The sequence below is a fragment of the Anopheles merus genome, chromosome 2L (assembly GCF_017562075.2).
Source record: "Anopheles merus strain MAF chromosome 2L, AmerM5.1, whole genome shotgun sequence".
Lineage (NCBI taxonomy): Eukaryota > Metazoa > Arthropoda > Insecta > Diptera > Culicidae > Anopheles > Anopheles merus.
In genome coordinates this window covers 22120296-22136334 of record NC_054083.1, presented here as the reverse complement: position 1 = coordinate 22136334, position 16039 = coordinate 22120296, and the positions used below count along the sequence as shown (strand labels likewise).

The 16039-nt window shown below is 42.3% G+C and overlaps 2 protein-coding genes across 6 annotated transcripts; one reads left to right on the top strand and one right to left on the bottom strand.

The window, feature by feature from the left end:
• Window positions 1–74: 74 nt before the first annotated feature.
• On the bottom strand, window positions 75–9210 carry LOC121592198 (splicing factor 3B subunit 3). Of its 5 annotated transcripts, none has more exons than XM_041913585.1 (16): window positions 9069–9210; window positions 8574–8907; window positions 6990–8165; window positions 5954–6261; window positions 3708–5758; window positions 3461–3510; window positions 3120–3247; window positions 2816–2897; window positions 2513–2562; window positions 2035–2097; window positions 1642–1706; window positions 1370–1429; window positions 1088–1149; window positions 723–778; window positions 427–496; window positions 75–208 (listed from the first exon to the last, which is right to left on the bottom strand). In XM_041913585.1, exons 2-5 carry the CDS (start codon window positions 8797–8799, stop codon window positions 3815–3817), a joined length of 3654 nt encoding a protein of 1217 aa, XP_041769519.1. In that variant the 5' UTR covers window positions 8800–8907; window positions 9069–9210; the 3' UTR covers window positions 75–208; window positions 427–496; window positions 723–778; window positions 1088–1149; window positions 1370–1429; window positions 1642–1706; window positions 2035–2097; window positions 2513–2562; window positions 2816–2897; window positions 3120–3247; window positions 3461–3510; window positions 3708–3814. The 5 variants fall into 5 exon arrangements, with proteins under 5 accessions (XP_041769519.1, XP_041769520.1, XP_041769521.1 ...); XM_041913586.1 differs by having other exon boundaries at window positions 1088–1146; XM_041913587.1 differs by lacking the exon at window positions 1370–1429.
• Window positions 9211–11608: 2398 nt separating this feature from the next.
• Window positions 11609–12857, top strand: LOC121594655 (protein lethal(2)essential for life-like). Its single transcript, XM_041918154.1, has 2 exons — window positions 11609–11690; window positions 11767–12857. The coding sequence occupies exon 2, from the start codon at window positions 12137–12139 to the stop codon at window positions 12752–12754; it is 618 nt and encodes a 205-aa protein (XP_041774088.1). The 5' UTR covers window positions 11609–11690; window positions 11767–12136; the 3' UTR covers window positions 12755–12857.
• Window positions 12858–16039: the final 3182 nt, after the last annotated feature.

Below are 16039 nucleotides of genomic sequence, written 5' to 3'. Positions count from 1 at the left end.
CTAATTTAAACGAAAATTACATAGTGTCTGTTTTTTTCTCAACTCAAATTCAAGTGAAAAATCAACGCATAAAATTAATATATCACACCACGGCATTATATCACGCCTGTAGTGCAAGTTAATTTATTTTATTTATTGGTTTACAGATAAAAACTACATTGAACTCCATCTATATTTGTTTGGTTCACAGGTTCGATTGCTGGCTGGCCTGCAACATGAAAATGAAAGAAAGAAAATTAGTAATCCGTAGCTTCTATTCTATTTGTGGCTGAGCAAGCTCCAAACTATCCAAAGAAATTCAGTTTAAATAGAAATATCATTACAAGAGTTCATTAGTCCGAACTTAATTGTTGTCATCATTTAAGAAAAGGGCTGAGTGTGGGGGTTTGGATACTCGGATTTCACTGAAAGATCAGGAAAACTTACCAATTTGGCGGATGTTGTTGGAAGGTAACCAAGGTGGTCTCTTGCCATTCGAGGGGAGGAAAATATGTAACTGTTTAATTGAAAAGTAAAAAATAACGTTGTTATTGGAATTGCCTTTACAACTAACATGAAACATAAGTTACAGCAGATCATCAGTGTTAAATTGCTTAATCATTCGCCATTTTCTAATGGCTATATTAGCGTATATTAAACAAAGCATCATTTGAATTTGTTTCTCTGAACTTAAGGTTTTTGTTTTATTATCGACGATGAAGGTGAAACAGAAAAAGACTTACCTCGAATTGGTCGCTTCATCTAGGAGGGGATGATGTTAGAATATCATCATGCAATACTGTGAAATAAGAGAAATGAGAGTTTGTATTTAGTAATAGTTTAAACGAATTATAACAACCAATTGTTAGTTTTTCGAATTAATCAGTAGATAATAATGCATAATCATCCTAATGCCAGAGCATAAAATTGGCTGTATTAGCGTATATTAAATGAACATCATGTTAAATAATTTCTTTTCCGTTGACTGTAAATTGTTAACACTCCCAAATAAAACATTAAATGAGGAAACGTCTGCAGTCAAACTATCATTTTACATTTTTTTCAAGAGAACCTAATACGTAGTATATTTCGCACAAGAAATGCTTACCATTTATTGATTAAGAGAAGAAAATTGTGTGCCTCAAATTGTAGAAGATTCTGGAAAGGCTGCTGCCATTGTGTCGTCATGAAAATAGAAGTGAATAAACCATTTATTAGTCACAGAGAACACAAGCTGCATATAATAGTGCAATATAGTTTCAACAGAAAAAGTTCAGTCGAATTAAAATAATCAATGGAAAATTCATTGTCTATCTTGCAGTAAAAATCATCAAATGACTAGGAAAACCATAGCTTACAAACACGATATTATTGATTAAATGAAACTCACCTATTGAAAGATAGTTTTTTTTACAACAGTTAAGCATGCTTAGAAAAGTATTGCGTCCATCTGTGGAAATAAACAAATAGAGGAGAATAAGCCATTTATTAGTCATAGTGAACACAAGCTGCATACATAGTACAAGTTTCAACAGAAAATGTTCAGTTGAATTAAAATAATCAATGGAAAATTCATTGTCTATCTTGCAGTAAAAATCATCATATGAAAAGATTCTCTAGTTTTTACTACACAATGTTATTTGCTTATCTAATGAAACTCACCTATTGAAAGATGATGTTTTACGTCTGTTACTTATACCTTGCACAGGGAAAGTATTGCGCCCACTCTGAAATATTAGTAAAGAGAATTGAAGTTTTAATTTTTATGTTATAATATTGCATCAACTAAGGACTAAGGGGTAGGATGGAACAATTTTTGTTTTGTTTCAGTACGATTTGATGAGGTAACCAAAGATTTATTCTTTGAGGTGTCCAAAGGTCATGACTTAATCTGAATCATCATTGTGTTTGATGTTGAAGGGGGGGGGGGTATAGCGGGTGGGGTTAACTAATGTCTATTGCTTCTAGTGAATGTGGAAGAAAAATTATCCTATTGCAAAAGACGTAATTATGGGTGTTGAGAATAATGAATTATTAAACATTGATGATACACACCTTCAGAAGGACTCCTGTGCAGCTGCGCAGCCTTATTTATTCATGACTCATGTTGTACATGCACTACAGAAAGATATAAAAATAACATCATGATTAGACTATAATGCGAGAAAAACACAATTAGTTAGGAATATGTTTATTTTGCGGTCAGTACGATCTTATGAAGTAACCAAAGATTTGTTCTTTGAGGTGTCCAAAGGTCATGACTTAATCTGAATCATCATATGTTGGGGATTAGGTGGAAGCTTAGTACAGTAGGTGACCGCTAACTGGATGTGTTTTACTGGAGTTTTTTTTAACAATAAGTTCGCAGTATTTAACTGGAGTGATTCACAGTTGAGAAACATAATGTCAAAACATGAAACATCCGGAATCTTCATAGCAAATGTGGATTTTTCTCACAAATTCAACCTCTTAGTTAGCGGTCACCTACTGTAGAAGCATAGATAAATCTTTTCTTGAAGTACTGTATACTAACCTTTTCGTACAGAGCATGAGAACCGGTTTGTATCGAGGAAAGTTGTAAACCTAGGAGAAAAAGTAATAAAACGGGAATTAAATCTTTTACAGGTATTCAATCAAATAGATCAGGGAAAGAGCACATCGATTGTATATTGAAACGTTTGCATTTCTTTGAATTATCAGCAGAAAAAGTTATTTTCATCTCTCCTTAGAGCATATTAAGGAGTCCGAGTATATTAAATTCAACCATCACGTAAAAGAACCAAAGCGTTTCAATAATTGTTCTGTGATGTTATAAAAAAGAATGAAGAATACATACCATGAGAGCAGTTAAGATGGGATGATGTTTACATGACGCTCCAACCACCACCGCGGACAACAACATCGGATAGATAAAGAAGCTGCAATGGCATCAGGAAGAAAGAATTGAACATGTTTTAGTAACACACGATTTTTCGGACCATTTGTAACAACTGTTGTTTTTAAATAGTCAGTTGTACATTAGTTTCGATCAATGTAATTCATTAGTCTATCTTGCTATCATGTAGGATCATCATTTCATTTTCTTCAACGATTGAACTCAAATAATACCTAAGAACAATAAATGAATTGTAAAAACTTACCACTTTATGTAAAATTGGATCAGTCGGTTTATACAAAAAAAAACGCCATGTTGATGGGATCAATACTGCAGAACCGCACACACCCGAAAACGTTATGGCGAATATAGTTGAGAAATGAAGCACTTTCACTATAAATAGAGATTGAAGAAATGAATACAAATTAGCGAAAGCAAAACAAGCAATGAACTAAAGAACTTGTTAGAATGAAGCGCTCAGTGTCTATACAAGGAATATTCTAACCAAAATAGTTTCTTATGTGTCCAAAGGTCTTTTTCCCCGATCATCATTCCGGATAATCCGAGATACATGCACAGTAATTTCTAAGTAATTCCAACACTTACCATCTTAGTTTTCTAGAGATAAATACGCTCGCCAAATGATCCGGAATGATCTGAAAGCAGACATAAAAAAAACACTATTAACTAAACGCCTTAAACAGATTATTTATTAATTAAGGCTTGTTTTGTATGGCGTCAGTAAGGTACGTAGACATAATCAAAGACATATTCATTGGTGTCCAAAGGTCATGATCAGTAAATTCATCATATAAAATCGCATTTAATCAAAAAGGCAAATTGCGATGCTTACCTTTATAGAAAAATCTGCACCGTGGCGCGCCAACACAGAAAATTGAGGAACGAAAAAAAGGAAGTGTGGCAGTGAAGCCCCACTCCGATCCTTCTCCCTGTGTTGGTTTAGAACGCGTACCGCGTGCGAATATCCTCCAGCTTCTTCGCCACCTCGCTGGGCGTGCGGCCCAGGTCCGAGGCGATGCTTTTCTGCTTGGCCGGATCGAGCGAGGTAAACTGTTCGCACAGATCCCCATCCATCACGTTCTTTACCGGGTAGTAGTAGCTGCGGTAGCTCAGATGGTCGCGCCCACACAGTGGCGGATTTTCGTTTCGCATGTGCATTTCCAGATGCTGGAAAAAGTCATAATCCTCCCGGCTGGTGAACGGCACCAGCGCCCCGACCGTACCGCTCATCGTGGCATAGATGAGCGATTCCGAGCCGCCCGGAATGAGCGTTGCCTTCTGCAGCGACATCACGATCTCCCCCAGATGGAAGGTGCAAATGTTTTCTGCCTTCTGGGACGCTCCGTTCAGCAGCCCACGGTCCCACAGCGCCTTGTTGCCGGTCGGATCCTCGTCCACATCGTCCGACACGGAATGGGGCAGGCGGAGGATCGCAATGTTGCCGAACTTGTCGCCGGTCGCGACCGTATCGTAATCGAGCAGGCTGGCCGAAGTGATCCAACGCGGGTGCGTGTCGTCGGCGAAGATGATCAGCTGGTTCTCGGCCCGCTTGTACTTGATGCAGTACACCGACTCCTGCACGTCCGACACGTACACACGCTGTCCCATGCCCTGTATGTTCACGATCTGGTTGGGAATGTGTTTGTTTTCGCACTTGCGCAGCAGCTTCTTCTTGCCGAGGTCGTAGATGCGCAGCACCTTGCCGATGCCGGCCAGCAGCCGGCCCTGGAACGGGCACAGCGCTCCCGGCGCGTCGTCGATCTCCGTGCGATGCATGTGCTCGAGCTGATGCGTCTGGCTGTCGACCTTGTACACGTCGATAAAGCCGCCGCCGCTGATTTTCGGGTTGATCTGCAGGTCTTTCGCGACGCCCGCCACCACGTACCACTTCTGGTCGACGGCGAACCGCACGAGGGCGAGCGACAGGACCGCCTCGTTCTGGGCCAGCTGTACCTTTGAGTATGTGTGGCCGTTGATCGGGTCCATCACGCGGATCTGCGACGCCCACATGCCCGTGCCCGCCTTCGGCGAGGAGAATACATCCTCCGGCAGCACCTCGTTGATAAACGCGTCCGCCATCTCGTTCGCCAGCTCCTGCTCATCCTCACCCGCCGCCTCACGCATCTCGTCCGCCATTTGCTTCTTGCGCACGGTTTTCGTTTCCTCCGTGTACGCGTTGTGGTCGGTTTCGCTAATGATCAGCTTGCCCGTCTCCTGATGGATGGCGAACCGTTTCGGGGTGTACTCCAGCGGGAAGGTGATCTGGTTGAACACGGCCCCGAGCTTTTCGAGGGCCAGAATGCGCAGCGTGTTCGTCGAGATGGCTACGATACCTTCCGAGCACTGCTCGCTGGAAAAGCCGGACGCGTACTCGAGCGTTTCGTACGACAGCGGCGTCAGGTGGAACCGGTTCTGGTAGTAGTAGCTCAGCCAGGACCGGCTCGACATGGCCAGGACGGCTTCCGAGCCCTGCATCTGAATGCGGAACAGCTTGACCGGCCGGGAACCGAGGTAGCGCGTGCGAGTGTCGGCCAGATCGCCCGACACGGGGTCGAGTACGGTCCGTAGCAGCACACCGTTCGTCAGTCCAATGTTCAGATAGATGCAGCCGGTCGTGATGGTGACTCCGTCGTCTTCGGAGGATGTTTCCACCGTGCCCATTTCCACAATGCACAGCGACTCGGCTGCCGAGGGCAGTGCCTGCATGGAGCGGGGCGACAGACAATCGGTTGGATCGAGCGATATGATGCGTACGGTGTTATCGGCCAAACCGACAGCTAAAAACCAAGATCGCTGTTCGCCGCTCGGGACCGATCCGAGCGCCATACACATGACCTCGCTCGGCATTTTCTTACGCTCCGTGTACTCGTTCAGTTGGCCGGTCTGGAAGGAGAAACAAACCATTCATTGTAGGAGGAAAGATACTCATAAGCATGTATTTTGGATAATGCTTGCAAAATAAATCAGCACTGCAGGACACATTGAATTTTGATTCTTCAAAACAATTCAGGTTCAATTAGATCATCACAAAAAGCATTTCCAGTAAATTATTTTCAAATATAAAATAACGATGCTTACCGGGTCCATTTCGAAGTACACGAGCTCGCCGCCGGAAAGGGCAATCACGACCTGCCGCTGGTTGACGGCACACTTCATGATCGTCTTCTTGCCCGGGGCCTTCCATTCGTTCACTCGCTTATCCGCCCGGATGTGCCGGATGCCGTCCGGGTAGACCTGCACCAGAGCGTCATCGCCGAGCGCACTGCAACAGAGTGTCGGTGTCGTGCCGAGGAAGCCACTGTCTGTCACTTCCTCGACCGTGTCGCCAATGCTCAGCACAAGCGTAGCGTTCACGAACGACACGATGATGTACGCATCGAACTCGTCTGCAAGAAGGCAAAAATACACAACAATCCACCAGGATCTTTCAGTAAAAAATCATCCAAATTAGAATACACACACACACACACATACTGTGTGTATGTGTGAATGGGGCACGGGTTTTAATCGTGCTAGAGAGTAAAAATGTTGCCTAACTGTTCTTCAATCTTTCATTTGGTACGGTTGTAGTAACGTGATAATAGTTCCTATCATAAAATCATCGCTTTTCTTACCTACTGGCCAACGGTCTTTCTAGAGAGTGTGTTTGTGTCACTTGATCACTTTTCCAACACACACTTCTCTCTCTCACACAATGCCTGCAAATGAGAGGAAAACTGGTGTTTGTGATTGCAATTTCTACTCATGGTTTGGAAAATGTATACAGGCAACCTAAGGGCTTGGCGGACATCCTCCCAATGGTAATAATAGCAGTTGAAAAGAATAGTTCTTTAGAAGGATAATTCGAAGGAAATGCCTCGCCATTAGGTTACTCGTAAGAATCTTATCGACGAACACCAGCTTTTGGAATTATTACCTGATATTACTTTACTTAATAGGTAAAATCTATGAGCGAGAAAAGAGTGCATGAATGTCGTGAAGTAACATTAAACTGGATTTAATTTATCAAAATCGACACGTCGATGAACACGTCTTCATGTCCTCTTTTCAGCCTACTAAGCATCACAAAAGTACGAAGAACAAATGCTATCGCAACCATGCAACCGCCACTTACCATCAATTCTCTTCTTGACGGTCCACACAGCGTTCGGGTTGCCGGGCAGCTCCGATACGGCCATCTCCGACACTTCCAGCCCGTGGCGAAGCACACGTATCGATGACCGTGGACCCCGGCCACAAGCCAGGTACAGTTGCGGTGTGTCCTCGTTTGCCAAGTCTGCCACCTGACAGCCAAGGATCGGTGCGTACGACGGAATGTCGTCCACCATCACCAGATTCTTCAGCTGTCTCGGGGCGAAGAAGAACGTATCGCCCTCCTCGAGCGGCATGGCCGAACTGAACTCTGGCTCATCATCGTCATCGCCCAAATGTGCGATCTGGTACAGATAATGGTTGCCGAATTCGCACGCCACAAACAGAAAGCCCGTCTTCAGCACGCACATGGCCGTCGCAGGTGGAACCGTGTCGAAGTATTTCAGCTTAATCTCCGACACCACATCATCGTCGGTTTCGAGCGTCACCTTGAAGATGTCACCCTGCTCCGTCTGCACCAGGAAGAAGTACATCGACTTGGTACGGTGCGTGGCAGAGCAGATGAAGATCATGCCACGCTCCGGATCGTCCAGATCGTTACGACGGCGCGGAATCGGACAGCGAATGTCGTGCTGGTCGCCCAGATTCTTGTACGTCAGATAGTTTTCCGAGCAGATCAACACACCCGACGGCCCATCGTTCCCTCCCGGGACGGAAATGAGGAAGTTGGCGTGCTCCTCCAGCGGCTCCGAGTACTTGCGCACCACATGGTTCAGGCCCAGATCCAGCTCGTAGAAGGTGAGCGTTTGCTGTGTCTTGGTGGCCGCCTCACCGGTTGGATCGGTGTCCGCTTCCTCGTAGTCGATCTCCAGACAGGCGAACATGGGATTCTCGAAGCCAACGTCCACGCCCACCATGTGGTAGGTGAGGGTGTTCGATTTGTGCGCCTCCAGCGGCGAGGAGATGGTGAGCCGGGCCTCGGAATCGCGGTTCAGAATGTAGACCAGCTTTTGCTTTTCGACCGCTCCGATCATCACCGCACGACCCTTGGGATCGATGGCCAAATATTGGCCGGGCACGATACGCCGGCATCCCGATTTGCCGAACGTCTCCTGGTGAACCTTTTCGAGCTGATTCTTTGCCGGGTTGTACTCGAGGATCACGATGCGACCCGAATCCGAACCAATTACGGCATAATCTGGGGGAACAAGAGAAACAAAGGTTAAGATGCGATCATCGATCTGAATGAGTGTCAAAAAATGGAGAGTGCAACAAGATGGTGTGAGCGCAAATTTCAATTCAAGGTACGATTAATACAAATCCTCAAAAGCGACTTGCGTCCGTTTTAAGCTTGCTATAGGCGTAAAATAAGTTTTCTTGCACACTACTACAGGCCGGTTCCGACCTTCCAACGTGCACCCGAAGCAAGATACGCCATACCTAACCTCCTACAGCGGCACACACATAACCTCACATGTGTACCCCAAAAGCACGATCGAAGCTTTGAATCGTCTCGATATGATGCGTGCGTCTGTGATCTAGTCGGCGCTTCGGAGCGAACGACAGAACAAGAAAACAAAGGAAGAAGAAGAAGAATCTAACCTACCTTTCGACCCGCCCGTCAGCCGGAAGGACATGAGCGAACGCACAACGCCAAACACTTCCGTCTGCAGCAGCGTGTGCACTTTGCCCGTGTTCGGATCCGGACGAACCAGCTCCAGGCCTTTGCCCTTGGCAAGCAAAATTTCCTGCAACTTGGTGCCGGCGAAGCTTCCGTGCACCGCGTGCGTGATGCCCGTGGCACGTTGCAGAATGAAGTTGTACAGATACATCTCCGGAAGGGTGCCTTAATTCCAACTATCCAACAATTTCTATCTCTCTGTCTCTGTGCGAATCTTCGCTACGTTAATGCTTAATGCGCGCAGCACGGAAGGCAACTCCTGCAAAAAGGGAGGGTCGAAAGAAGGCATTTTTACATTCGAGACTACTTTGAGGTTATGGTGTCCCGCATCACACCACCATCTGGCTCTAGTTTCGGAGGGTTCGGAAAGCGCATTTTAACCCACAACAAATGCGCTCGTGATCATTCCGCGGTACTTACCACGCAGAGAGTTTTATTCAGGTGCGAATAGTGTAATCACTTGAACTACATCTTAACTAGCCAACAGCGAGCGACACCGAAAAGGGCAAGCGCCCTGAAATTTTCGTCCGCGTCGGCAGGAAGTAGGAGAGAAAATGGCCGAATTGAGAGAATGTGGTGAAAATCAAATGTTGAAATTAGAAAAGGGCAGGTAGCGCAATCGACCGGCGGTTGACGTTTGAACTTGACACAGCAACTTCCCACCACGGTTATGTTGAATACAGTAGAACGTCGATTATCCGGGGGCGAATTAACCGGCGGGCGCCTTAACCGTGCGCATAAATGAGACAGCTGTTCAAACGTACAGCGAACATTTGCAGCGATAGGGTAACTGTACCAGTTTTCGGCACGCTAGTGCAGCAGTTTCACAAAAACTGCTCACAAATAAACATTTTTTATTATTTTTCATGAAAGTGATGTTATTCTGGTTGATAAACTATCATAATATGTTACACTATTTTTTATTTGCCGGTTCAAAGCCCTTTTTCATAAATATTCGTAAAAATGCAAACATTGCTTTTGCTCCTATTTTCGGCAGTTTGTTCCTATTTTCGGCAGGTTGTGTTCCTATTTTCGGCAGCGCAAATACGGATCAGAAAATGTTATTTTATATGTAAATATGTACAAAAAAATGTTTAAAGCAATTTTACACTCTTACTTTCCTAATACTGATGTTAAAAAGCACTTTAATTAATAATTTTATGTTGCTTTTTTTGGCCCGTTTTGACAGCCATTTTGATGCGACTTTTAAACAGAGCAGCCATTGACAGTTTGATGGTCATAGCGTACGGTGCGAATTAGCTTACAAATATTTATTTTTCTCTTAAGTTAGTGAATTGTTTGTCGTAAAATTGGTGATATTTGGTACAAGAAAGGTCACCCAAGCGCCACAGATTAAGCTTAAACGACTGGAAAATTGAATATCCATAGAAAAAAAAATGAAAGCTCCACAGCTTCATTGGTTTGATCAATAGATGGCGTATTACAACTCATCATTATATTGCTATCCTTTTCTTGCAATGTGTTTCGACAAGTTGCATTTTATTATGACCTAAATAGCCTTCTAACTTTCTGAGCAAAAATCTATATAAATGGTCGTGTGGATTGATACGTGGGTATCAACACCAATGACCATTGCTCAAATCTCACTTGCTTCAGTGCTGGTGGTTTCCGTTGGAGTTTAGTATTTAAACAATCGTATCGCCGTTCTAGTTCTAGCGATGCATAACTTCAATGCGAAACCATACAACAGTACAGAGGAAATGAGAAAGCTCTCCTCCAAGCGATGAAGCTCAACTGGTTGGGGTATCCCACCAACAGATAGCGCCACCAGCTTTTTTGCTATTTTTAGAATGCATGAGTCGTTTGGCGTCTGCTAAACGAAGTCTTTCTATATTCCGTTTAGGTAAAGAACTTGAGTCGTTTAGAAGCCGTTTAGTGGTCGTTTAGTGGATTTGTGGCACTTGGGCATATTATGTGTCGATATACGCATTGTAGTGTTCTGATCAATTTTTAAAGAAATATTCAGCCAAATCCAAGGTGTGTTATTGTTCCGAGTTTCGGCAGGAGCCCACAACATTGAGCTGTCAAAAATGAACATTTACTGTGTACCTATTTTCGGCAGCATTTAAAGTGAAAAATAACCTGTTTATCGTGATTTTAAAATTCCGAACAAGTTAGAATAAATTAAATGAGCATAAAATCTTTAATATACACCACTTTTTCATTATTTTACTGTTCTGATTCTCTTAATCACAAAACCTGCCGAACCATTGGCTGACAGCAAAGCTGCCGAAAAAAAGCACAATTTATTTGATATTTTGAAAAATACGTAATGAAATGGTGTGAAACTTCGTATGTGAATATCAAATAACTACACTTTCACTACAAAATTGTGTTTTGTGAAATTTTTTACCACATTTGTGCAGAATTTCACGTTTTTAGCTACCCTGCCGAAAATAGGTACACTGCCGAAAACTGGTACAGTTACCCTAGTCAAGTGAACAACCAGTTTTTGTGCAGCTCTGTAGTGTCTAGTTGTATTTTCGAAATTCATTTTTGGTCATGAAAAGTTGTTTAACCTTTAGTTATTGATTAAAATAATATTCTACTAACGATTTATCGATTAATTCAAGATGAATTAATCATAAAACTAGTGGATTTTATAACTTTTATATGAAATTGACATTTCTTGGACCATTATCCGTGCAAATCGATTAACCGGCAACCGTCCGGTCCCGAGCTGCCCGGATAATCGACGTTCTACTGTAATGATTAATTGGTTGATTCAACGCGAATTGTTAATAAAACTAATGAATTTTATGATTTGTAAAAGAATTAGGCATTTCTTTGACCATTATTCGTGGAAATTGATTATCCGGCAATCGTGGAGTCTCGACCTCCCCGGACAATAGACGTTATTCTGTATATCAAACAAAAATAATTCTTTTTTATTTGTATTTCCAAAGAGATGGTAAAATTGAAAAAAAATTGATGCAAATGATGGTAAAACTAAAAAATCCATTCCCGAATCGAAATAAAAGCTACAATAAGACCTGACATTGTCATTGAACCAGCAGTTTGGTAGGCAACTTGATAATTTAAATACTGCAAATAATTCATTATTCAGAATTTTTAAGACCTTTCTTTATTTTTCTAGATGCTTCTAGCAATTTCGACTTACAACAAACTCATCATTTTCGACCTCTGAGTCACCCTGTACCCCATCGCTCAACACAACATTCATCGCGATGAACTCATCTGCTCACACTCGCTCGCTCTTTCTGGCCAGTTCGAGAACTCTCCGGCCTGTTCGAGAGAGAAACGCTCTCAAGTATATAATCGGCGACGAGAGCGTGCTGTGTCATCAGTTTGAATACAACAAAGCGCCAAAGCCAATCTAACTGCCAAAGCGAATCACAAAAGCGTATCCTTGCGACTCTCGTCAAACCAAAAGTCGAACTCTGTCGAACCAAGTGAAAGTGAAAATCATCGTACTGCGTGTTTCTTGTTGAGCAATTAGAGCAAAAATGTCGATCGTACCGATTTTCTTCCGCAACTGGTGGGACGACGAATGGGACCGTCCGCTGTGGAACTCCCGTCTGCTGGACCAACACTTCGGTGGCGGTGTGACCGCGGATGACCTTCTGAACGCTATGGCTTCGGTGGGCGATCGTCGACTGCAGCCGCGCCATCATCATCACCATCTGAACCGATACAGCCGTCCATGGCACAGCTCGTGTTTGGCCACGAAAAAGGACAGCGGATCGACGGTGAACGTTACGGGAGACAAGTTCCAGATTAACCTCGATGTGCAGCAGTTCTCGCCGGAGGAGATCTCGGTGAAGTACGTGGACAAATCGATCGTGGTGGAGGGCAAGCACGAGGAGAAGCAGGACGAGCATGGCTACATCTCGCGCCACTTTGTGCGTCGGTACGTGCTTCCCAATGGCCACAATGAGAGCGATATTGTGTCGTCGCTGTCGTCGGACGGCATTCTGACGATTACGTGTCCGCGCAAGGAGCTGGAACAGAAGAAACCGGAGCGTGCCATTCCAATCACCCACACTGGCCAGCCGGCGAAGAAACTGGCGGCCGCTGGGGACGCTGAGCCGGCCAAGAAGAATGGAGAGAAGATGGAATCATAAGTCTGTATTATTAAAGCATTACCTGTACTATCCATAATCACTCGTTAAGAATAATAAATTAAGTTATACATTCAACATAATTTGACGTGAATTAATGTTAAGTAGAGGCTCCGAAATTAACAATAAAAAATGGTGTAATATTAGGATTCAAAAAAATGTTTGTACTTTTTTAACTTCATTGAGATTTACCTCTCTTTTTTCCTTCGGTGGAATACGATTTCTCGACCTTAATGGTATCGGAGTATCCTATTATTAGGATTAGGGGAAAGTAGGTAAAGACGGATACTACGGGTAAGATGAACACTTCTCATAAATACATGTAAAATGTAATTTTTGAATAGTTCAAAATCACAGCATCTACACTGAAAGTAAAATAACACATTACAGGTATCAAAAATTTCAATCTTGAATGGAAAAAATTACTTCACAATGACTATTAGAAAGTCCCTTAAAAAGCTGGGGTCGCGGACTTTCTACGGAGTAATTTCCTTAAGGGAAGTTCTAGACTATTGTTCTGCGTACTGGAGAAGCTGTCAGCTGTTAGTGCCTGATATTTAAAAAAAATTGTCTTAGATTCTGCATTTAACGATATGTTGCAAGCGGTGCTTACAATTTCTAAATTCACGACTGAATGTACCGTCGTTGTCATTGGCTAAGAATTGGTTTATTATGTACCAGGACGTGGAAAGCTGATTCATGCTGTCCATCATTCCCATATTAAGTGTCCGTCTTACCCGAACATTGTAAAACGGTACGAAAAAACATATTTTTAATTCATGAAAAAAAAAACATAAAAGTCGATAAAAACATAAAAGTATCAACACATTTTCTGATAAAACATGAGTGTGAGATAAGGTATGCACATTTCCATGGTCGTTGTATTTATTTATCCCTAGAATTTTACCATTTTCATTAACGCGTCCGTCTTTACCTGGCTTCCCTTATGAAGTGCAAAATAAGATTGTATCGTTTGACTGAGCATACAGTCAGTCCAAAAAGTATTCGTCTAGCTGAATATTTTACAGAAAAGGGCGAATTATGGCCGCAATACGTATGGGGCGATAAAAGTAATGATGAGGTTTGATAAAGGGACCATCAATACACACGTTTTGCTAAAAAATAAACATTTAAATAGTGCAATAGCAACCAAAATACATAAAAAACTAAAAAAAGTCGTTTAAGGGGCGCGCAAAAAGTATTCGTCCATCTAGCTTTTTAATTATTTACGCTGTACAAACACTACGTAGACGTGAATTAAATTTATTATTATCAATCTACTGGTGACTTCCTTCTATATTAATGCATTTATGTTGTTTCAATTGCACTTCAAGCGGTCAGAGAGGCACTAAAGGCGGGGGAGTTAAATGATTGGAGCATGATAGCGAAAATCGTATCTTTGACTTATGCATAACCTATCCTACCCATTTTTGAAGGTTACAAAATGTGTGGGAGGCCTCGTTCCTTCATTTGATCAGAGTTAGGCCATTTTTCTGACACTAATTGAATGACAAACTGCCATGTAAGCAGCCATCCTTGACGGTTAATCTAACGAAAGCAGTGGTTTAATGTCCAAAAAATCAAATTTTACCAAGGAATCAGTGCATTTTGTGATGGCCAATAAGATCAGGAAAAGAGATGGGTCACATTTGGTTTATGGGTTATGCTGCATTCCATCGTAGCTGGTCATGTAATAGCTTGAATGAGTGAGTTATTACAAACATATTTTGTTTGAATAATACCATATATATAAAGTGGCCAAATCTGTTAAGGTGCATCAAATAATTCAGGAATTTATTCCAAATTAGGCTCTACTAACATATTAAAACATGTTTAAATCGCCAAGGTCACACGGCCGACATGTACCATAGCGAAAACAGTCTACTAAGATGCAGCAACAAACTCTCGTGTAACCAGTAGCACCATGGTGTCATGATACTAGGACTCAGTGAGGAAAGGTGAGCTAGAAAAATGATTCAAAATGATAGGAGACGAGATGGGGAAACATATTAATACAGGTTTTAAGTACTTTAAGTCCCAGTTCTGAAAAATTTTACTTAAAAATGTATTACATGTTTCAAGAACAGTCGAGCTGGAGAACATACAGAGCATTGTCATTTGCTCGAAACACCAAACCAGCTGAAACCAAACTGATGAAAATGATTTAGTAGACTCTCAAAATGGTATCGGTTGCCATTTTTTCAATTGAACTTGGCCACGTAGTCCGGAAATGCAATATTTCTACCAGAGAATAATTGGAACAAGTCTTGTAGGATGAGTGGATCAAAAATACGCCTTTTTTAAGGTTCAAATGAGTTCTTGCGTTGTGCAAGTAGTCACCAATAGTTATAAATGCAATAAGACATTCAGGACATTCAGATTCAGATCAGGACATTTTTTGATTCCTTAACCTTTGTTTTCATACGCATATTACGCCAAAGGTCTGATGGACGAATACTTTTTTCGCCACCCTTAAACGACTTTTTTTAGTTTTTTATGTATTTTGATTGCTATTGCACTATTTAAATGTTTATTTTTTAGCAAAACGTGTGTATTGATGGTCCCTTTATCAAACTTCATCATTACTTTTTCCACCCCATGCCTATTGCGGCCATAATTCGCGTTTTTCTGCAAAATATTCAGCTAGACGAATACTTTTTGGACTGACTGTACGTTTGGGCTGTCTTGAATTAAATTTCTTTCTAAGACAAAATAAAGTTTTTTAATCATTCAATTTCTCAGATCTTTTAACACATGTATAGTATATAATCTGATGTTGGTGATTGAAAGACAATGATGATGACGATGATTATTACAATTATTCTATAGTCAAGACTAAAATGAAATACAATAGAACACGTCTTACACTACATAGCAGCCGTCGAACTACTCGAGAAAGTGCAGGTTAAATTTACTCGCACCGCTTGCTTAGGTCAATGACCAGTATTGTGAGTCAGCACTTACCCAACGAAATGCATTTGGTTTACGATGTAGTGGTGGGTTAAACGCTTCTTCTTACCACTCGACTCACAGGTTGTAATCGATTCCGACCCGCAGGTACAGCGGGTGCGTTAGATTTAAGTCGGAAGTGAGTCCGTCCATTGGGTGTAACGAATTTGAGTCGACTTGAAGGATCTCTAGGTGTATGAAGGTATAAGCGACACCAACGGACGTTGTTGTTACGAGTTCGGGCCAAGCCTTGAACTTACTTTTAACGACGAACGACTGTGGGTCACTTACGGATGGCTTCAACCCAATAGGTGCGAGTCGCCCTGTACATCACTAGCT

Coding starts and splice junctions, on each gene's coding strand:
- LOC121592198 (XM_041913585.1), bottom strand. CDS start 8,799: ATGTATCTGTACAACTTCATTCTGCAACGTGCCACGGGCATCACGCAC. Junction 8,166..8,573: donor GCTGACGGGCGGGTCGAAAG/GTAGGTTAGATT, acceptor TTGTTCCCCCAG/ATTATGCCGTAATTGGTTCG. Junction 5,759..5,953: donor TGTACTTCGAAATGGACCCG/GTAAGCATCGTT, acceptor TTCTCCTTCCAG/ACCGGCCAACTGAACGAGTA.
- LOC121594655 (XM_041918154.1), top strand. CDS start 12,137: ATGTCGATCGTACCGATTTTCTTCCGCAACTGGTGGGACGACGAATGG.